Raw genomic sequence first — 25,432 nt, 5'->3', positions numbered from 1 at the left:
GCCGCCCTTGGTCATAGAAATGATGTAATTTGAATATAAATTATTTATAAATACGTATGTCAAGTTATATTTTTATTACTACGTAAAATATATTTAAGAGTTTACGACCACTGTGCCGGGTGAGACGTTGTTGAAACAAAAAAAGTTATGCATTCCATCACGTACATAAACAGTGTCGTAATTCACCAAGTGCAAATCAGCAAATTCGTAAAATTTTTGTTTATTTTGAACAATCCGGATAATCGAAAATCCGGATAATGGAGGTCCGGATAATGGAGGTTCTACTGTATTTATATATTATATATATTTATATATCTAATTTATATATATATAAAATGAGATCTTATAATACTATTCAGAATTTTCCAATATATTATTCAGTTGCATGCATTAATAAATGGAAAATTCTGTATAGTATTATCAGATCTCATTTACAGAATTACGTAATTAGAAAATTTTTCTTGCAGATTAAATAAAACATGAAAAAGATGAAGATATATAGAAATAAAAAATACGAATATTAATTTTAAGTATTTTCCCGTTTTTACTTTTTCATTTATAAAAATTTATATTTTTTCACATGTTTCTTCTGTTAAAATCTATTATTAAGAAACGTAAAAGCTTAATTTTTAAATGAAACTTTAATATACTTTTATTCAAATTCCTCTGTTTAATGTGCATGCGATATTATACTGATGACATACTTTTCTAAATTATTCAATATTGCACAAAATTAATCGCATTATTTTATTTCAGCACAAATGAACTTTTCTCATTTATAAGATATAATTCTTACATTAATGGACATCCAAAAAAATCTAATAGATTTTTGTATTCCTACCTAATAGAAAGAAAGAATTTAGTTCAAAATTTATATACATATATAAATTTTTTACTAAATTTTAAAGAATATTTTAGGAAACTTTGATAGAATTTCTTTCAATATTTGAAAAATACTCTTCTATATTACATTCGGAAAATGTATTGAAAGCTGTGACCATTTATAATGAAAACTCACAGTACCTACAGATTCGCATTCTACATTAATACTTCAGTAAACAAAACAAAGTACTCGAATAAGAATTAAAATGAAAATAACATTTTGTTACTTTAAAAATATTACATTTTTGAGATATGTGATATAAATTTTTCATAAATCTATCATTCAAGAAACAAAATATTTTCAAACTTTAATGTTATCTCATTCATATGCTTTTGTTTAATACACATGTTACATTATATTCATGACATATTTTATTAAATTTTAAATTTATTCAATATTTTATAAAATTGATTATTTTTTATATTTATTATACGCATGAAAATAATAAATATAAATACAAATGAGTTTATTGTTATTTATTGCTTTTTTTACAGTGTAAAAACTTCAATTTAAGTTATTACTAACTTTATTAAATAATTTGAGGAAAATCAATTTGATAAAGTTAGTAAGTGAAAAATAACATTACTTCCATACCATATAACAGTTTGTAAACATTAAAAATTTTTATTTAATAAACTTGATTATAAAAACAACATTCAAAATTGCTGATATAATGTGTTTTGCTGCGAATTTGGTAATAAATAATCTTGTTAAACGTTTTCATTTTTTTAATCGAATAAACATATAAATTTGATAAAAATGCACATTTATAATTATATTTTATATAGATATTTTAATAATTATACATTAGTTTAAAGTTTATAATGAGAATATTATAACTTCTGTCTCATTAAATCATTTACTCTATAATAATTGTAGATTAAATGTTACAATAAATTTACAATAATCTTATAGGCTGTAATTCATATTTATAATTATTATTGTAATTTTACAATAAAATTTGAATAAATTTAGTTTTATTTTATTTCAGTTTTATAACATTATAATGAATTATAATGTTATAAAACAATACAGTAGAGTCCCGAAAACTCGGCCTAATGTGGACCAAAAGGTGCACGAGTTTGTGAAAATGCTGGCTTATCGGGAATGGCGTTAAAAAAAATAATTACGTTTGTGTAGTTCTCAGAAAATACTGTACTGTATTTGTATGTATTGGTTGCTTGAGAATACAACAAAGAGTAAACTGACCAAATACCCTTAAACAAAGGAAAAATACGTACAGTACTTTATGAAGGCATAGAGCCTTTACTACATGAAAATGAAAATTAATGAATACACTGTGTACAGTAATTTACTTGATAAGACAGACCTCAGAAAAATACTTTATGAAACATAAATCTGTCTATAATGAAAATGAACTAGGGGTTTTTTCGCCCTGCCAGTGTGCGGCCGAGTTATCCGGACTGCCGGGTTATCGAGTACCGAGTTTTCGGGACTCTACTGTACTAAATTTACTTGAAATTACCGGTATATTTCACAATAAAAAATTAACAAGCTACTTTGACTATAAATCTTGAAAGAATGAAGAATAAAAATGAAGAAGAAATAAAACAAATTAAGACTCTAAGAAAAATGAAACAATTTCAAAAATAAATATTAATAAATTTTACAGTTAATTTTCTAAAAATTTACATTTTTCTGAATTACATTTACACGTAATTTACAGTTTGCTGAAAGTACACCGTTCTTTATGTCTTTTATTCTAATNTTAATCAGATAGATCTTACGGTAGTATTTAAAATTTTTAAACTTTCTGTTATTGATAAGATACAAAATATTATTTTGAATTCAACTGCAAACTTTATTTTTAAGCTTCAAATAAGCAAATTTCATTAATGTCTGTTTAAATTTGCATAAAATATTTTAATCCGTTAAATTTACTTCGCTCTATAAGTTAATCTTAATTATATTAAAAACAAGATGCGAAACTTAATTCAATATGCTACAATTGCCAAATAATATTGGAAAATGATTATTGAGGCCATTAACACGATACTACACTGATGTAATTGCCGCAACGTTAGTCTCAATCGCGTATCTCGCGCCATCTTTTGACAATGTTACAAATTTTCGCTTCTTTTATATTAATTTACTTAAGAATAATAATATTACAAGCCTCATATAGAAATCATTATCTGTTATTTTTTATCGACTAACATAAATTTAAATTAAATTACTTAATTTTTTTTCATTTAATAGGAGCCAGTCAATTAACATGAGTTTTATCCTAGTAATTTCGAACTGTGTCGAAAATAATAAATTTAATTCTCTTTAGTTCCTTAATCTCATTAAATGTCTTTAAGATAAACATTCTGATCTCTTTAGTGAATATTGGTCTTCTATTGTAAATCGAATATTTAAATAGTTCAAATAGCGAATTTATTCTAGAATTTTGCGCATCTTCCCCTAATTCGTTTTAATCTGTGGAGAGAATAATAGCTTAATCTCAAAGATTAACTTGTATTCCCTTTTAAGCTTAGTTTTTCGTATTCTTAGCAACTGAATTACATTATAATGACTTCAATATAACTTCTAGATTTTACTTTGAATTTAAAATTTAATGTCTAATATATGCCTTATATTTTATTTTACTTAATCAAACTCTACATAAAAACTATTTAACAAATCTAACAACGAGTTGCTTAACATTTCCGTCAACAACATTTAAAACTGTATGTGGCACCATCTGTCATGATATTTTATTTAATAAACTTTTCATATAATCAATTATAAAACGACGGAACCCTTATTTTGAGGGTAGATATAAGTTTTATAAAACACAAAACAAAAATTGTAAATGCTAATGACGAGTAAATCTTTATTAAGTCAGACCCTACTCGAGAAATACGACACGACTCTCGTCTATTCCCCACCCCTCAACCTTTAACTACAAAAATCTTTATTAAGTCAGACCCTACTCGAGAAATACGACACGACTCTCGTCTATTCCCCACCCCTCAACCTTTAACTACAAAAATTTAATAGCATCAATAACCTTAATATACAATATAAATTTATAATAACCTTTATATACCTCTCTGTAAAATTTCAGAAAATTCCGACAAAAAGCACGGGAGTTATTAAGCTTGAAAGAGGGTGAACAGAATTGAGCCTCCTCTCAATTGACCCCTAAAATTCTTTAGAGGTCATTTTTTGACCAATCGCCATACTTTCCCTCTGTTATATATATAACAGAGCTTGAAAAGAAAGAAGAAAAAAAAATTAGATGTTAACGTTTATATTTACTCTCATTTCTGAATCACAAAATATTTCAATGCTCTAATTCAGATCGCAGATGTGTTTTATTTTACATGTAATTACTGTACATGTAATTATGTAAATATAGTTTGTGCAGTGAGAGAGTAGACATGAGTCAACCTGAGCAAGAAGGATTTAGGTCAGATAAAAAAAGACATAGGATTAACTCGTGAGTAACGTTAGAATTAAAAGTAAATAATAAAATTTGTAAAAGAAGCAATAAAATTATTTATGATAAAGATGATACAAAGATGTTTTAGAAATGTAAAAATCAAAGCAGCCGAAACAGATCAGATCTATGTCTCAACTCCCAAGGGATTAGCCACATGGCCCCTTCCATTCTTTCATCTGACATAGATTCTTCCAGCTCAGACTGACTCATGTCTATTCTTTGCCTGCGTGGACTATAATCAGTGAACGAGTAGACATTAGTGTTTTTTCAGTTTTATTTCAGGCAAAACTTTTTCTATAAAGAACAATAATTTGATTTAAAAATTACCTACGTTTTAATTATTTGCATTTAATTTCGCAATAGAACATGTAACATAAAACATTTAATTCCGCAATAAAATTAAATATTTGAATATTTAGTTTTATTGCGGAATTAAATGTTTTAATTTAATTATGTAATTATCGCGGCAAAAAAACAAACACAGATAAAAATAAAGTGTTACTTTTTATAACAATTTTTTTAAAAAAAAAACCTTTATAATAAAATTTTCTTTTTATAATTATATCTTTTAGAATAATTACGAATATAACGAAACAATTTCTTTCGCCAAAAATGATTTAATTTTTTTTACATTTTATATCATAAATTTTTATCTTTAGAATGAAAAGTTTTATTATATTTTTTGCCAGTTATGAGTTACAACTATTGATTGGACTTATATGATAATAATAAATAAATTTATAATATTATATATTATTATGTGTTTGAATGCGTGTTTAAAAATCTAAAAACAGAATTAAGTTATTACAGTAGAGCCTCGATTATCCGACTCAATTGGGGACTGGGGTTGGTCGGATAATTGAAAAGTCGGATAACCGAAAAGTATGAAAAAATCCATTATTAGTGTAGTATATTATTATATCCCATGTAATTAGTATATTAGTATATCGCTATTAACCTACTTCGCGTTGAATTTTCATCGATGTTAAGCCTAACAAAAATTTTTTAAAATAATAATCGTCGCTATTGTATCGTTAAAAATTAGAAAATTAAGCCTCGTTTAAATACTGGCTCCTTTTCATGGTCGATCCAGTGTTGCCAGCTAAAACAGGTAAAAATAATATTAAAGTAGCCAAGACATAGCCAAATATTGTAGCCCCACATCACTAGCGGACATTTGAATTTGCCAACTAGGACGGTCGGTTAACCGAGGTGTCGGTTAATCGGGGGTCGGATAATCGAGGCTCTACTGTATTTTCAAAAGTAAAATAAAATACCAAATGCTTGTAATATAAAAAAACAGCGAAAAATTTATCAATCTAAGTGAAAATCGATTAAAATTATAGGTAATTCCTTTCAATTAAAATATGTAGAGCTAATAAATAATTTTTAGGTGTTTTTTTAATCTCAAATTCACTATATTATTTCTTTTAAATCTTTATTTTTATAGTTTGGCATTCAAATTCTATTTTTCTTATATTTAGTCTGGGGAAAAAACATTTTAAGGTGTTTTTTTAATCTCAAATTCACTATATTATTTCTTTTAAATCTTTATTTTTATAGTTTGGCATTCAAATTCTATTTTTCTTATATTTAGTCTGGGGAAAAAACATTTCTTTTCTCCATAATCCATTATAAAAACAACAACTTAAGAAAAGCTATTTTTATCATTGTTGTTTTTCTATTTACAATTCTTGGAGATTTATAAGTTATGTTACATACAGTATGCCATTTTAACACGCTTCTTACGCACAACAGTAAAAATTTTGAACGAGATGAAATTCATTATATCTTTCAGAATATGACTTACTTGTGGAATCTTAAAAAGTCGGAGTAAGTTGGCCACTTGAATCGAAGTGACACTAGAAGCTGCTCCAAGCACCCCAGAAACGATCTTTTGTCGGATACTTGGACTAGATCCATCCGGGCAGCGATATGTCCCTTCGTCTAAATTACTTATGTAACCTGAAAAAAACATTAAAAATAAACAATTCCTAAGTATAAAATCTTTCCGAGAAGATGAATATTTTAGGTTTTCACTCATAAAATAAGCAAAGCTTTTTAGATATGTGAACATACTATTTATTGTTAATAACATGGTTTCGTGTAATAAGTGAGATTACTGATATATTTTTAACTTTTTAAAATGAAATGTAAATGTTAAATATTTTATTTGTATTAAATGTAATGTTAAAAAAATAAAAAAATAGTAATCCAATATACCAATTCAAAATTAATAGCGTTAAGTTTTTTTAATTTGTTAAAATAAAATTTAATCAATTTAAAAAAAACTAAAACCGTAACATTTTCTTTATATCTATAAAGGTAAACGCTACTTTATAAATATTTAGTTTGAAAAATTTCAATTAAAAACTTAATAATATTAAATAAAACAATATATTGTTATATAAACACTTATTAATTAAAATAAATAAAATTTCTAAAATTGCATATAAAAATAGATATTTCTAATGTAGAACAATAAACATTTTTTAAGATTTACATCAGAAACACAAAATCACTTATCAAATTCGTATTTTATAATTTCTTTACATATTTCCGCAATAAATTTTATTTGCTTACGATTTTAGTTCTTAAACATGTTTCTTTTATTATATTTAACATTTTATCATTTTAAACATTTTATTTATAAGCAAATTCGTTTTCCATTCAAACTTTCTACTTAAATAATGGAAGCATCTCACTAGGGAATGGATTTACTAATGCCATTTTTAATAAAATCTGTTATTTTATACATCTTGCCTCTCCGATAAATGTTTATTCTTCAAAAGTCTCTGTTCCTGTAAAAATAATAGCCGATACAAGGTCTTATTTTATTTAAACGTCATGATTAAAGTACATGCTAATGTGAAGCCACGATGGCCGAGTTGTGTGTTAGTGTGTTTGTTGTTTCTGCATTTTCATGTGATTAGGATCGTTATGAATATTTTTCTTTTATGTGTATTTTTTGCATTTCTTCACTTAAATATCTTTATATATTGTGTAGATGATTGATATTAATTAACTCACATAGTAAGTTTTAAACCGTACATGACAGCTGTTTTCCATCATTTTCATTAATTAATTATTATGCATACATGCACGTAGTACTAGAAAATTTGACAGTCGAAAATAGAACTTTTTGTTTCAAAAAGTATACAGTCTAATATTGATAGAATAATATTTGTCTTTCTTATTGTCTTGTTTTCAAAAGAATGGGTCCCTTCCTCTATAACTTAAAGAAATGTTTGCAGAAAGCCGTTTGTAATGAGTCATTGGGCATGGAAAGTCAAAATGTAATGATTATTTTGACAGAAAAGAGGTAAAATTACCGGATAATCAAAGTAAACATTCGAAAAATTCGTAACGCCATCAGGAAACAAGTTTATTCTTCTTAAAAATATATAGTATACTTTACGAAATATTTTAAATGTAATTAAAATATAGTGCAAATATAAATATTTATGCAAATATATTTGTCTTGATATTTTAACTTGTTTCAAAATCCATGTATGGTGTTAAATTCTCTAGATGTCAATTAATCCATTTGCTGTAATAAAATTAATCGAAAAGGCCATTACTTAAAACGAATGATATCCGTTACATGCAGTTTAAAACTTACTACATGGGTTAATATTAATAATTTACACAATCTAAAAAGACATTTAAGTGTAGAAAAATAAAAGTGGGGAAAAATAAGTATAACGAATATACGAACATGAAACCTCGACCTTTCTCACACGCTAAAGCATAATCCAACGCATTAGACAACTCGGTCATCGTTGATTATTATTATCTTCTATTATTATTTCAATAAAAAGTGAAAGATCAAGTATAGTTAGAGTATCGTTAAAACATAATAAAACCATGTACAGGTTTCGCTACAACACGGTTTTCAAAATCCTTTGCACAAAATTTCACAATTTTTAAGTGTACACTCCATTATTCGATATATATATCTTTATTCAATCACCCATGTTGTCTCAGATTTGCCCACGAATTTTAGAATATTAAAATTTTCAAATTATTTTGTGCTTTTCGTCAGGTTTACTATAATGAAAACTGATCTGGCAAGGAAGAAAAAAGTTGCACAAACTTTCCTTTCAACTAGTGTCGTTCTCGTTGATTTTAGACTTTAGCCCTTAATACTGTCACTATTTTCTTTTTATAGAATAATCTTCATATTTAGTAAACTTCATTTAAACATTTTTAGATAAGTGCTTTTAAATGTTTTTAACTGCAGGTAAGCAATTATTCGTAAAATGACGAACGAAATACGGCGGTATCTCGGTACTCGAATAATTCGGTATTCGCTCACAAATTCTGGAAAAAAGTCGTTCGGCACTACTGAACAAACGCGACACGCTAGAACAAATTTTCGATTAATAATATCATTATATTTTTATTTCTTCATCCAAAAAATTTTTATAATAAAAATAAAAAATATGAACATGTATGCCGATACTTCTAATCAACATCAACAAAAGAGCTAAGACGACAGCGATAATTTGTAAAAAGAAAACGCCCTCATTTAACTAAAATTAATATTAACGCGTAATACAGCACTTTTAATTGTTACTTATGATTTAGTTAATTATTGATTGGAAATAAATTATCGATTATTTCAAAAAGCATATTTCTCTTAGTGACAAAACATAATAGTATACTTTTGTTAACTTCTAGAACCTAACTCTATGTTTTGCATTAGTCCTTCGTTTCGTATAGCACGATTCACATAACACGATACTTTTTCGAAACGTAACTACAGTACTGTGTTATATGTTTTACCTGTAGTTCTATTGTTGTAACCTTAAAAATTTTGCAATGACTGTTTTGCGTGCCTTATAAATGTTTTTTTTTTCCATATATAAGTTAATAATAGCTAAGCCTGTATATGAGATACTTTCATTCGTATAAATGTTTCACAACCAGTAATAAAAGTTAAAGCACGATTTATTGTTTTTCTAATAACACCAGATTTTGTCAAATGTTTACTGCTTTTTCAGTTAGCACTTCCAATTTGATAGTTTACTGTTTCAATTAACTAATTTAAATTGATTTTAGTCTTTGTTACTGTACTTTTTTAAAAAACACTGAACATCTACTTTTCCATGTTGTGTCGATTACATTTACGATTATAGCAATCATTTGAATTGACAGATCATTAATATCAAGTCTACAAGGAAAACTGCTTTTTTTTTCGTACGAAGTTCCTAACCTTTGTTGTGTGAGCACACTCTCGTGTACTTTCAATTTGTTTGCTAATCGGGCACACAATAATGTTTTGAAGATTTCTGTTTATTTTCCATTCACCTATTTAAAGACAGTTATGATAAATTTTTCCAGAAGGTGCTATGATATTGGTTACCTTATTATTATCTTAGTAACGGTTGGTCAAGCATAAGTATTTATCACTTGATCTACGAACGCCCAATAAAGTTTTGTGGCTTTGTAGTGTAATTATCTCGTAGTTATTTAGTATTATTTAGTATTAGTAGTAAGTACTTCAGTTAGATATCTGTGACTTCTTTTAACATGAAAGGTAACTGGTATCGCCTCTCTAATACGAGATATTAGAGAGGCGATACCAGTTTACAACCGCTAAGTCCAACTGTGATTGGACTTAGCGGTTGTAATACGATTTTAGCTATACTCGTATGTATTTATGTAAGTTATTAATTAAACTGATTTTACTAACTATTGCTTTGAGAGCAATTAAGGTTAATCCGCCGATTTCAGTATCGTTCTGAATGGTCTACCGGTTCATAGTTCCTGATCAGTTCATAGTTTGAAGACCATATAAATTTTTCTGTGATTCTGTTAATCTTCCTGAAAGCATCTTTTCTAGGAGGTTGTATATTTTTAACAGAAACCAGACAGAAATTAAGATTTTTGTATTAGCTATTTTCACTTTGCCAAACAAGGAAAGATTTCTTCCACTCCAATAAAATAAAGTTTCATTAATTTTATTGTCATCCCATTGAATGCTAGTATTTTTTCCTCTTACCGTTCCTGAAGTTTTTGGACTTCAATTTTCAAATTACAGATTTTTAAATTTATATTACACTATTCCAAGTAAAGCCAGCATAGTTATTTGATAGGATCTTAACCAAATGCCTTTATATTTGGTAGGATTGATCGCTGTTCAGAAGTCTGTTCAAATCTAGAAATATATCCTTTCAATACTGTTTACACTGGTGTGAACAAGGACAATGTCATCCGGGTATGAAAAATATTTAATTTCAGTGTTCCTGTTGTTTAGATGGCGAGACTTGCAGAACGAGGAGCTAAACCTTATAAAACTAGTGCCAACTGGCAGTTAGTAGGAAGATTTATATTGATATCTACTTAATTCTAATAAAACTGAACGTGATTGCGAAACTTAATACTACTTAACAACTAGACAGACAACGGGGAAAGGAAACGAACACAATGACAAGCTAGACGTGACGAAAGGACCAACTGAGACAAAAGATCAAACCCCAAAATTTATTATTATTATTTTTTTTCAACATTAACTTACTCACTAACTAAACTAACCTATCATAACCTAGGACGAACCTAACCAGACGACTAAAGCTAACAAACCCTACTCTAATTTAACCTAATCTATCATAACCTAATCGGAAAACAGGCTAAGAGTCCCTAATCTAACTTACAATTAGAACTAACCAAATTTAGACTGAAAAAGAAAACAGAAAAAAAAATTAAAATACAAAGTTGAAAGGCTGCCTTTCAACTTTGAATTTTAATTTTTCCGACGTTGAAACAAGGAAGGGAAAGCTAAATGCCATCTGTGCCCCTAGAGAGAGTTCTCTCAAGAGCCCTAAGGGATATGAATACGAATAGATGATGGAACATTGTACCCGTGTGAATGTGAGTGTAGGGTTGCAAGGCCAGTTGTACCCTTCAAGAAGAGCAGCTCTCATTAAACTATCCCTAATGTGAGTGTACTCTATTGCATCGAAAAACTAAGTGGTGTTTGATCCTCCTGAATACAACAATTGCATTGTGGATTGTCCCCCAAGGTATCTATGCAAGTATTGCTTAAAGTTGCCGTAAGTAGCTGAGCGAGGGTGTAACTAGGGTAAAAGTGGCAAAGAGTCGCAGTAGTGTCAACCTTGGGGATGAAAGTGTAGGTGAGCCTACCAGTGGTGCCATGGTCTCAGCTGTCTTGCCAGAGAATGAAGATTTGCTTCTTGATGTGATTGTTGATGTACGAGATAGAAATGTAACTGAAAGTACTTGTGACTGAAGACTTTGCAGCTTGTTTGGCAAGACGGTCAACGGTCTCGTTGCAAGAATTCCGCATGACCCGGGACTAGGGTTTCTCATTTCCCGGGAAATTTGCCTCCAGCGGGTTTACGGGAAAAATAATTTTTTTCCCGGGATCCCGGGAAATTCCGGGATGAGTTAGTAAAATAGAATTTTATATGGATAAAAATGATCATACAGGAATATCATAAATTTGAATAATTTAATTTACTTTCTAGTAAGTAACTAAAAGTGTAGGGCCAATCTCACCCATACGGACACGTTAGGCTCAATTAATTTATGTTCTCCTACATTATAAGATGAAAGTAAAATAAACCGTTTCATTTTGAGTTTTAATGATTACGAAAAAAAATACTATTTTATTTCTAAAGATGAAATAAAAAATAAACTAAAGTGCGATGAGTGATACTTACTTTCAGCGAGTGTTCCACTGTTCAATGATGCGCAAACACAATACATAGATATTACATGAACTAACAAATAGAGACTTGTAAAACATAGGTAATAATATGCAGCATAAAACCTCAAAATTTTTCTCTTAGGTGATTGTCTTCAAGATGCAACTTTTCTTATAATAAATAATAGAAAGAAAACCTGACATGATAAATTATTATTGAAATGCGAGATTTCCCGGGAAAATAAAATTTCCCGGGATTTTTCTCGTAGGGAATAAACGGCGGGAATCCCGGAAAAACGGGATCCCGGGAAAGAAACCCTACCCGGGACCCATTGGAAATCTATTTTAATGTTGTCTAAGTGTCTGAGAATGTTGTGTATGAGATGGACGAGTTTTAAGTGGCTATCAGACTTTGCAATCCTATGTAAAGCTACCCTACTGTCAGAATAAATGCAATAGTGTGTTTTTTTGTCCTTCCTACGCCTTATGTGAATTAAGCTTATATAAATAGCTAAAGTTTCTGCCTGTACTATTGAGCAGTGTGTACTTAAATGGAAGCAAGCGTTGTGATGCTCGCGGCCTATGTCGGAGTAAACTACAAAAGCGGCACCCACATCGTCACCCATCGTGAAACAATCAGTGTAAATCCTAAATATGGGATGATCACCTGGATCTTCGAACTAAACGTCAGGGACAAGCTGATGGGAGGGGTGGTAATCGTAAGTTGGGGGGTATTTTTTGTCGATGCTGAATTTTTTGATATTATCGATCAAGGTCAAACTGGGGGGATAATCTTACCTACTCTAACCATTTTGTCGACATCCGAGTCGCTATAATCTCGCCAAGGAAAGGTGACGAGATTTTCCTGCCGACTAATGCATTTAATTTCTAATTCGATAGAGGTCAATCCTGACATTACCAAAAGGGCACTAGTGGGTGCGGTCCTATAAGCCTTATAAATGCGGAGAGCTGCAATCCTTTGAACAGATAACAGTTTTTTAACGGTTTTGGATATTGGCGGCTACGTGGCCCCAGACCTCTACAGCATAGAGGAGTGTTCTGCTGAATTACACCCTGTTGCGGAATAATTGCCAGTTAGTGCGAATATAATGAAAACTATGATTATTAATATTACTAGTAGTGTTCAGTTGGGTGAAGGTATACGTATGGTCACTGGCAGAATCTATGTCGGTAGTGTAACCGTGGTTCACCCTAGTGATGATGTGACGGTTTCTTAATATGAGGTCGATCCAACTATACCCCATGGTACAGGAGTATGTTGGAAGGGTGCTGGTGTTCAAATGAGTAAGGTTGTGTTTGGCCATGATTTCGTTAACTACGTTACCCCTAGGGTCATCTTTTGGACTCTGCCAGGTCGTAGACTTGGCACTGAAGTCTCCTCTTATTAGGATAGGTTTATCTTTCTATGAGTTCAGGAGGTGATGAATGTCTTCAATGGCCATATGGCCATGGACATATGTAAAGTTGAGTGTTATCGTCTGTAACACAGACGGTGGAAATGTATTCTTTGGTGCGTTGGGACACAAGGCAGCGGTAATGTTTTTGTTCTTGATGGAATCTGAGTTAAAGCGCTCGGGAAAATTAGAAATAACGGAGTTTGCATTCACTTAATGCACCGAAATGCAAAGCTGCCTCATTCACACTTCCAATGTACACCAGTACAATATAGACATTATCATGATCCAAGAGTCCTACACTGTTAACAACATGATAGTCAGGTTTAATGAGTGGAAAGTCTATCCAGCTCAGGACCCTGGCGATCGCATCAAAGCTGGTAAACCTTAAAATAATCTTTCCCTTTGACCTAGATCTTAAGATGAAGGGTATATCCGATTATGAAATTTCCCACTCTCCATTGCTAGAGTCAAAAATATGTATTTCCATTGAAAATAACCTGTAATAACTTGACCTTTAAATAATCTCGAAGGTCAAGGTCAACGTCACATTTAAGGTCACCAATTGATTGCCCATTAGAAACCGTACAACTTTTGTCTAAACTTTTTTCCTGAATAATGAGATCCAATTAAGATATTTCATTGTCTCAAAATAAAAACTCATCCTGTATATAAATATATATATACCAAGAGAATGGATGGATGCAGCAGTCTTATTCCGCAGGTCTGTGCACTATCAACAAGTTCTGAATTAACCATTTGTAGATGATTTGCAAGAATTTTGATCAGTATATTAAAGTCAATATTTAAAACGGACGTTGGTCTCTAATTATTCATTTGTTTTAGTTCGGCCATATTTTGAGATTTAGGAATTGAGTGCAGTAGACCCCCTATAAAACAGATTCATAAGATACGGATTCGTATATAACAGCGAAAAAATTGCGACTGTATTCGTATAAACACGCTAAAAGAGACTCGTATGATACGGTAAAACGTCATCGCCGACTCGTGTCGCGACAGGATTGGTCGAATCTAGACCAACAGCAGGTATTGCACAAACCGTTGAGTTTAAACGAGCAGCGGACCTACTAAAAACCATTTATTATTTAACGGCCATAAAAATTATAATTACATTAATGATGTTTTCAAAGTTCAGCAAATTTTTTGCAGAAAAATAATTTATCAGGAAACACGCGCCCGCCGTTCGATGCGCCGCTCCACGAAGAAAACAAGCTTAAGCAATGGCGTGGGCGAACGGTGCACACTCGGTAAGTAACCTACAATTTTTTGTTTATAGCATAGTTTATATGGATTATTCCCAAAAAATTATACGTGTTTTGGAAATGTTGAGTCAAATTAGTCTAGAATCGATTAATTTTATTGAAGAAAACCTTTCAAACAGCCGTAGTCCGTAAACTGCATACGTGCCAGGCTGTATATTTAAGGACTCGTACAACATGAATTTCATAAAACACGGAACGTATCTACCGTGTTATAGGGTGGTCTACTGTATTGTTATACCCTGGCTGAAGATGATTTGACATCTGAAAATCATCTGATCTGGCAGCTGATTTTCAAATATGATGCAACTTTTTCCGATCTACAGTCAAAAAACTAATTTAAATGCTTCGTCATTTGAACCAGTTTTTTGACTAAAGAGCGGAAAGAATTGCTTATAAAATTGCACGGGTAGACTATCTGAGCCTATACTTTATTGTTAAGTTTGGATTATAAATAAAAAGGCATTCGGCGAATATAATATCTTTGTTTAATAAACTGCTTATGTCGTGCGACATCTCAGGTATGAGAGGAAAATTTTCCATAGTAGTTGAGAAATTCTGTTTGAATTGCTTTGTTATTGGTATTGGCATTTCCATTTATGTCTAGTTCCTTAATCATTCAACATTTAATTAATATGATTCTTTTTTAGTTGGCAAAACAGTGGATTTATCTTCTATGCTATGAAACTCTTCCCGAGATCGAATGAACACACCTTTCAATTTCGTTTCTTTCATTTCGTTTTCGATGTCATTGATGTGATTTCCTGTCTATTCTGTTTCTTTTGCTAGCGCATCTTAAAGCGCATTGATTAGGTTCAAACGATGTAATATAGCTTCAGCTTTTCTTTGCGAATTTCAATGGCAATTCTTTGTTATATCTTTAATTTTTCGCTACTATCTAAAGAAGTTTTTCTGCTCATAAACCACAACCACTTTAGATATCAGGGTTGTAACTTCGGCAAAAAAATCAACGTCAGTGAGTAGAGCAGTAAATATTACATTTGTTTATCTGTGATATTCCACGTAACATGAAGTCAATGTCATTATCTAAATAGACGTTATTATTGCTATCACTTCCATCTCTCGATAGACGTTATCTAACATTATCATCTGTAAATACAACCATCCTATCTGCTCTATCCTCTCTGATCCGACAGATAGGACGGTTCTATTTCGAGTGGATGGTGATAGAGACGATAACGTTTGCTACGTAAAACCTATTTAACCGGGAATGGACTTTGTTCTGGTGGAAAGCGTAGAGGAGAAGGTGGTATTATAAAACCCCAATTATATTTTAGTGAATTGTAAACAAGGTATCATAACTACACCCACATTTTTTGTGCGAAAAGTACTGGTAACTAGTAAACTACATGTTCCTAATTGGATTTTTCGCTAGTGTAACTATAAGTATGGTTTTTGAAGTCTTTTGTACAAAAAGTCCGAAAGTAGGCTTAGAGAAAATCGGGTGGTAATATGGAATCTTACTGTATATTTTCAAAAAAATGCTTTAATGTAGCCAAAAACAAATAGGAAAGGACAACAAATGTTAAATAATTACCAAATTATTTACTCCAATGTATTTTATCGCAAAAATGCTTTTATAATAGAAAAATATGACCTCCATCAACAATATATATTCCAGCAGCTCTTTTTCGATATTCTCGGGAAGAATTGGCTTTCTACCTAGTGTCTTTTTCACAAATTGCTTTGGAGGAATGTCTGCTTGCAAATAGAAAGTTCGGAGGAGTTGAGTTCCATATTACTGTAAAAGCACCAAAGGGGTCCGTATTTCACGCATCGCCATCTCGAATTAACTTATGTCTGTCGAGACCAAAATTTAAAAAACGTGAACATCACACAGATTAATATGTACCCCTAAGTCTCTGGAACGGAATACATGCACCAGTGAACCTACAACTACACGATTTATATTTTAAAAATAATTAAATTCACTTAGCATTCAAAACTTGCGAATTTTGAAAAAAACAAATTTGCTGATTAAATACGGACAACCGTTTAACTGAAGTAAAACGGGTTTTCCCCTTGCTATGGATGTCTGCCTAGTTCAGTTCAGCCACATTCCGCTACAGTTCGCCTTTATTATCAGTTCGAAATGGGGTGGTTCCATAATACCCGCAGTGTTCCATAATACCACCTTCTCCTCTACTATTTTTTTTTTTTGTTCAGAAAAACGCCATATGTCCGTCAAGTCATGTTTTGCTATAAGTTGCTGAAATCTTTTTTCTTTGACTCGTTTAATGTTGAACCAATTCTATCCAGTTCCGATTCAACGAAGCTAAAATCACCCCTCCATGATAATTTCGAAAGGAACGTCCAGTAACTTCCAGATTAGGAAGAAACTCAATCCGACTTTTCGAATTTTTAGCTAGGTAAAATCTGATGTAACTCTTTTCATTACAACGCAAAGTCACAAAGTTACACGTTCGTGCTTGTCGCTAGAAGAGTGTATTATTTCAATGTCATTATTGGTTAAAATTATCACTCCTCTACTTTTATTGTCTCTATAAGTCCAGACAGAAATGAAGTGTTTATCGATTTTATTCCTAAACAGAATGGCATTTCAATTGTCGCTTATCTAGGTGTCATATAATAGTGCAATGTCAATGTTGTTCTATAATGTACTTGGAGGTTCTGTTTATGATTATCGGTAAGTTTGTTTACGTTGGTAATTTATAAGGGATAGCTTGCTTCGCTTCCTGGGGGATGATCATAAGCTCTTGTGTGCAAGCGCTATCCGTTCATTTTCGGGTTCGTTTGAAAGCTTTTCTTCTATCATAGTTGTATTTTCACGCTGTATTTCTTCTTGTGTTATGTTGTTTAAATCTCGTATTTATTAGTACTTTCTAAAACATCTGCAGCATTGTATTTTAATGGTGTAGTTGTCTGTTCTAGCATTGTTGTTATTGTATTTAATTAAACGATGGAATATACTTAATTTTTCTTCATCGCTTTTTCGTTTGTCAGGAGTGCTTACAGGTAAATGACTCACTGCCTGACAAGCTTTGCCTTCTGCTGATTTTTAATGGTTTCCCGATGAAATCTTCGTCATTCTCTTTTTGAACAAGAAATCTGCCGTGGGCTTGTACGATGTTGGTATTGCGGATATTGTTCCCTCAAGCACTATCTTACTTTTATCGAATTATTTGTCTACTCGTATTATTCTTAATCACGGCTCTCCTATGCAATTTTCAGTTAAATGTCAAAAAGTCATATTTTTTACCACATTTTTTGGCAACATAATTCCTTCTGAATTGACCAAATACAGTGGAACCTCGCTTAACGAGCATCTCGCACGAGTATTTCGCATAACTAGAAAAACAAACTGTATAAAATGACTCGGTTAACGAGCGATGTTTTGCATAACAAGTGACAACGAGAGGGAAAGCCCCGGATTGTGCGCATGCTCCATCAGTCTGTTTAACACTCATTCCTCTAGCATCTTGTGTCGCTCGTGATCAAACATTTTTTCAAACTTGTGCTCACACATATTACGCATAAACATCGACAATTATATCATAGCCCGTTATATAATAAACACGCCAAACGATATGCCAAATTGTTGGGCTATGTAAAGACTATAATTAACATTTAGAAATTGATTAATTTGACTAGAGGAAGGAAGTTATGCTGCCATCTCGTACTAAATTTAATGACCAATTCCAAATTAAATTTTAAAAATGTCTAATTATAAATTAATTATTTATAATTATTAAATTTAAGCAGAAAACGTTTTCAAACTATAATGCAATGACGTGTAGCGATGGCTGCTCGTAACGTCATTTTCTCTATATTCTCGCTACATAAACAAACGCAGCCATAATAGAATTATGAGTGAAATGCTTTACCGTTAATATACATATAGTGCATATTATAATATAATATTCTATATATATTATATTATAATATATATAGAATATTCTGTCATATATATATATATATACAGTTAGCGTGTGAATTAATTATCAGAATTACTCTTGTACAGCTTATAATTGGCTTAACCATTCGCAATACACAAAACACTTAAAACAAGATTTTATTATAATAGTTTAATTTTTAAAATTGTCATGCAAATTTAAAGAATAGAAAAACAATATTAAATAACATAAAAGATTTTTAAACTATAAATAATAAATATCAATTTAATTATTAAGATTTCTTATTCGTATTATGAAAGTATTATTAAGATTTCTTATTCGTATTATTCTAAATTAAATTCAAATTTAGTTTTTATTTTAAAAATGATATGAAATAAAAACCATTTTTTATATAATGTAAAATTTTTATGTATCAATATTTAATGACATACTGAAATTAAATTTTGTATTTATTCTTGCATACATGTATGAAAAAATTCTTAATAAGATTAATATTCAGGAAAAATCGTAACTTATAATTTACGTTAAGTATTATATAAACTCATAACCAAAATTTAGTGAAGCAGAACTCGTACAAATGGTTTGGTTACTTTTTAATTTTAAAATATCAGTAAACTGCAGAAACGAAGATCCCATTCAGCTACATTATTTGTTACTTTGCCATTCATAAACTATTTCATCATGAAAGCAGAGAATTACTATTTACAAAATGCTTTTAAATATACAAGTTATATTCTAGAGTTAAAATATTTTAAACTCAGTTAAATATAAAATTTTCTTACATATATACTTATGGAAATAATCATTGGTAAATTTGGTACAAAAATTAGACATTTTAGTGGCGAAGAACATAAAATACATGTTTCCAACTCTTTTAAAGTTCTCAAAATAAAAGTTTTGATTGTTAAAAAATATTAAAAGCCATTTAAAAAACTTTTTTAACGTTTTCTGTACCACATTTAAATAACAACGACTATTTTCTTTAACTTAGTTATCATAATTAATTATGTAACTAATAAATAACATGCAAGCTCTAAGAAGAAACACTTATGTATTAGATTCAATTAATGACATAAAAACTCAACAAATGGGCGATCTGACAAGGAGAGTGTCTCCTGTGAGGATTTTTTGGGAAACAGGTCTCTATTTAAGTGTTTGACACGTTTAAGAAACCTAGAAAACTCCACACGGCCAGTCTTTTGATGAGATGCAAACCGGCGACCAACTACCAGTGTTCAGTAGAAATGTTTGATTATATGAGAAAAAGAAAATTCAAACATCTTACTACTATTTTTGATATATTGATAAAAATTATTTTTCTTTACTTCAAATAATTAAAAAATAATATTTTTAAATAGTTAATTTTAAAAGCTTTATCAATGTTTATTTTATTATCATACTTTGTATAATGCGTTTAAGCATCATAGAATTTGCTATACATCGCTTACTGTATAATGTTATATAGACAAATTTATTATTTTAAAAAATTATCAAGATTTATACATTATTTTATTTTATAATTTTTGCTAAAAGATTTTAAAATAATTTAAAAATTCGAAATTTTCATTCTATTATCGAATTCATTACCTAAACAGTAACTACAACGCCAAATATTGTTGATATGTTAGATTCCAATCGTAAAAAAGTCAAGCAATGAGTTAATTGACTTTCCCAGTAACATTTGGTGGCGCCATTTATTATGATATTTTATTATAAAACTTTTTATATTTTTTAATTATTATTAAATGGTAAAAAATTAATTTTGATGGTAGGGATGGATTTTATTTAAAAATTCTAAATGCTGATAATGAGTAAAATTGTCATTAAATCTGTCCCTACTGGAGATACACACGACTCCCTATATCTCCCCACCCCTCGACCTTTAACAACAAATACTTAATAGCATTAATCTCCCTAATAAACAAACAAACCTTCCTGCAAAATTTCAGAAATTTTTGACAAAAAACACAGGAAACAAGCATCAAAGAGGGGAACAAAATCGTGCTTCACACAAACACACTTAACATCCATATATACAGAATAACCCCGAATTTTTTGCATTTTTCGATGATTCAAGGTTTCCTAATTCCAAAAAATCTTAGAAGAGGGGTCATTTTTTTAACCGATCGCCATACTTTCCCTGTGTTATATATAAAAGAGCCGGGAAAGTGATAATCATNTTTGATGAGATGCAAACCGGCGACCAACTACCAGTGTTCAGTAGAAATGTTTGATTATATGAGAAAAAGAAAATTCAAACATCTTACTACTATTTTTGATATATTGATAAAAATTATTTTTCTTTACTTCAAATAATTAAAAAATAATATTTTTAAATAGTTAATTTTAAAAGCTTTATCAATGTTTATTTTATTATCATACTTTGTATAATGCGTTTAAGCATCATAGAATTTGCTATACATCGCTTACTGTATAATGTTATATAGACAAATTTATTATTTTAAAAAATTATCAAGATTTATACATTATTTTATTTTATAATTTTTGCTAAAAGATTTTAAAATAATTTAAAAATTCGAAATTTTCATTCTATTATCGAATTCATTACCTAAACAGTAACTACAACGCCAAATATTGTTGATATGTTAGATTCCAATCGTAAAAAAGTCAAGCAATGAGTTAATTGACTTTCCCAGTAACATTTGGTGGCGCCATTTATTATGATATTTTATTAAAAAGACCTTTTTATGTTTTTAATTATTATAAAATGGCAAAAGAACTTAATTTTGAGAATAGGGATGGGTTTTATAAAAAATTGTAATGTTTATAGAAGATTATAGGTCTACAGTAAAATACATAGATTGTCTTATACATTCCTAGAATAAGACGATACTTTTTATAATGTTTGCTAATTTTTCAATAATAAATTTATGTTAAAAGTGAAAAAAGGATTATTACAAATACATATTACAATCTGTAATTAAAATACAGCGAAACCTCGCTTAACGAGTCCTTCTGATAACGAGTAATTTGTATAACGAGCGAAGAATAGGCAAAATCCCGGATTGTGCGCATGCTACATCAGTCTGTGTTTAGCACTCGTTCAGCTAGCATTTTAGTGTCACTTGTAATCACACATTTTTCCAAACTTTTGTTCAGACATATTACATATAAACATCAATAACCATAGCCCGTTACATAATAAACACACTAAACGATATGCCAAATTGTTGGGCTATGTAAAGGCTATAATTAGATATTAGAAATTACTGTTTATATATATATATATATATATATAGGGAAAGGGAGGGCAAGATGGAAGGGGTGGGCAAGATGGAAACTACTTACCCACCCCGAACCGCCCAATGAAGCACCCGAATCTCTATGCACACAGAGACACTCAGATATCTTCTTTTTACGAACGGCAACTCAGATCGGTTGGTGCCACGAAGTGACGTGTGCAAGTATTTCTTATTTCGCAGCAGATTATTATGCAATCATTGGACTTTTGCAGTGTTATTATTTATACCTACAAGGTAAGTATTACTATTTTGTTTTTATACAAAGTACCTATTAGGGATAGATTGCATGAATTGATATTTAAAGAGGGAAAAAATTCAAGGATTTTTAAAGCGTTGATATTATTATTGGCAATGGGAATTTGGGCAAGATGGAAAATTGCATTTTAGGGCAAGATGGAATAGTTTCCATGTAGCAAGCGCAATTATTTTGATTTCTGTTATCAATTTATCTAACTAATTGAGGATGTAATTGTTTCTAGATGGTGAACAAGTATATAAGAAAGAGCAACAGAGGTTCTTGGACTGAAGAAACTGCAGATGGCGATGGATGAAGGTTTTGTGTATTATGTGGAGAACCATATGTGGAACCGCCCACAGATGACTGGGTACAGTGTCCAGTGTGTTGTGGTTGGGCACATGAACTATGTACAGACACAAAAGATGGATGTTTTTCGTGTGTCAATTGTAAAATGTAGGGATATCCTAGGTATTCCATCTTGCCTTCAGCGTGAGGGCAAGATGGAATTTTTGACGTTTTTACTTCATGATTCCTAATAGGTTTTATGCTTAATATTAATTATTTCTAATTACACAGTTTTTTAACCATCTAAGATCTCTGTCGAGACTGATTAAAATAAAAGCTTTATATTATGTTGTTTTATGTTTTTTTACATCATAAAGTTAAACCTTCCATCCTGCCCTCCCTTCCCCTATATATATATATTTCGTTTTCTGCAAATCGAATCCGTATTCCAAGTTGGTTCATTCCGTGCTAGAAGAAAAGATGAAGATGATTCACGCTCCTTAACAATGTATATTGTATAATTTTTTTGAATAAACGATATACATAAAATATTTGAGTATATTTTTCGGCATGAAACGCATTATCTCATTTTACATTAATTTATGTGAGAAAAATTGTTTTGCGTAACGAGTGTTTCGCATTACGAGTAAGATTTTGGAAAGAATTATGCTTGTTAAGCGAGGTTCCACTGTATTCCCAAATATATCATCTTTTCCTCATCACCCGTTCGCTGAAGAAAAGGCTCTCTTAATGCCCACGGGGAGGAAAGTAAAAAAAATTTTAAAATTAAAATATTCAGTTTTCTAATTGAAGTAATTTCTCTTATAAATTGAAATAAAATATCAAATATTTTCATATTTTATTTCGATTTGCAAGTAAAATATGTTTGTTAATTTCGTCAAATACGCCATTTTACTTAACTGTAAAATTATAAACTTAATTGTAATTGTAAACTTGTTTTAACAAGTTTTAACATTTAAAAAGTTAATTAGAATTAACTGTAAACGTATTAAACTTTTTTGATAAAAATGTTATGTATATTATGGTTTGCAGTAGTTCAGAGTATACAATATACAAAGTGTAGGTTGCATCCTTCCCATCAAATATTTTTCAATATGAAAGTCAACTGATATTGATAAAATTATATTTATGTTTTTGTTAACAAGCTTACCCAAATATTCATAAATGCAACAATATTATTTCAAATTGATATAATATACTTGAGTTTATTATAGCTTCATATTGTTGAATTTATTTGATATCCACATGAATACATTTTAGCTATAATGTCACGACCCTATAAAAATCATTTTAAACTAATCTGGGCCAAAGCAAGACTTATGTTATGTACCTCTGCTTTAACTTATTTTAATCTAGATTAAGAACATTTTTTGTGAAAGACAAATGTATTGTGTTATGGGGATAACATATAAACTTAATGATTAATTGCTAATAAACGCTCATTAAACGTTTAGTGAATGTTAATTAGTTACTAATCAAAATTCTGCACAACTGTTAAAGTTATTTATATTCTAAATAATATTATTTCTTCATAACATTGTAAATAGAACAAACAGACTTATATGCAGACACTGAAAATGTATGTTCTCATCGCTATACAAAATTCAAGAATTACACTTTCCTTTTATCATTATTATATAATTTGCAATGTTTGAAGTTTTCGGAAATTTTAATCTTCTTATGCTACAAAAGAGAGACAAGTATCAAGTATTCAAGTTTGATAAAAGATTCATTAAATTAAAATTGATTTTTAATAAACACTAATTTGACTTTAAAGTTTAGTTTAATAAGTAGAAATGCTTAAAATTAATTGTAATTCTTAAATTTTTATAGAAAGATATTCCAACTATCTACAAAAGTTGGAGTTGTCAAGTACTTTAAACTGTTTCAATAATGAAGATACAAGTGACAGGTAATCAGATTAACAAGTCTACAGATCACTACAATTGTTTCAGACAATTTGTAAACGAGAATATGAACAATAAAATGATAGAACATGATTTAAAATCTCCATTATTCATTTTTATTTAAAAATAACTTTTACATTTATTAAACGAAAGATAATTACAATATTCTTTGTGGCATATTGAAATTATCTTTTGTTTAATAAATGTCAAAATTATTCTAAAATTATTTCAAAATCATCAATTAAAAATAAAGACAACAGATTGAAAACAGTTTAAAATATTTTACCAAAATAGAAGATATACCTGTTTACTATATATCTGTCACCAACATTTTCAAATATAGTACAGAAAGTTATATTTTTTTTCTAATAAGTGTAGCAGTATGAAATTCATTCTGTCATGTCAAGATAGATCTAAAATTATTGTTGTTTACGTAATAAAGTTCTGCTTGTACCATCAGCAACATATTAGAGAAATTCAGAATAAGAATTGTTTATATTGTTTTATTTATATAATACTATTTTTATATAACAAATATCTAAAATAAATGTTGAATAAGTTCTGTTTTTTACGCTCATAATATTCTTCGAAATTTAAAAAAACTACGTAGGAATGGCCGAACAGTTAGCGTGTTAAATCATAAAAGAAAGGACTATGTTTACATTATGTAAAACTTCTTCTTCTTCTTCTTTACGTGTCTTCTCCTGTCAGGAGGTTGACAACCATTTCATGCCACCATGACCTATCTTGTGCTTCTCTTGAGCACTCTTCATACGTTAAGTATGTCCAATTCCTGATGTTGCTGAACCAGTTCTTTCTTGGCCTACCTCTACCTCTTTGCCCTTCTATCATTCCCTCTAGTAATAGTTTTTGTAGGCTGTTGTGTCGCATAACATGACCCAGATATCTCACAATTCTTTTCCTTACTACTTCTAATAAGGTCCTTTTCTGGTTTGCAATTGCCAGGATATCTTCATTTGTTCTTCTTGCCTTCCAAGAAACTCTCAGCATTCTCCGAATCATCCACATTTCAAANAAATACCCATAACATCTAGCCTCATTGACTTTATTTCTTGAATGAGATTATCAAGTTTTCCTAGTTCATACAGTGTTCTAACATT

The 25,432-nt window shown here is 30.0% G+C and overlaps 1 protein-coding gene across 1 annotated transcript in view; it reads right to left on the bottom strand.

Moving 5' to 3' along the window:
* The window catches only part of LOC111636021 (metabotropic glutamate receptor 6-like), a 107,247-nt gene that overhangs the window by 30,628 nt on the left and 51,187 nt on the right, over nt 1-25,432 (bottom strand). The window contains exon 2 of the mRNA XM_023381173.1: nt 6,145-6,299. Within this exon, the coding sequence (XP_023236941.1) occupies nt 6,145-6,299 (155 nt within the window). The remainder of the gene's footprint in view (nt 1-6,144; nt 6,300-25,432) is intronic.

The sequence above is a fragment of the Centruroides sculpturatus genome, unplaced genomic scaffold (genome assembly GCF_000671375.1).
Source record: "Centruroides sculpturatus isolate CEXI.00-Female unplaced genomic scaffold, Cexi_2.0 scaffold915, whole genome shotgun sequence".
NCBI classification, from domain to species: Eukaryota; Metazoa; Arthropoda; class Arachnida; order Scorpiones; family Buthidae; genus Centruroides; species Centruroides sculpturatus.
Note: the sequence above shows the minus strand (reverse complement) of the source record. Positions and strands in the feature narration are given on the sequence as shown.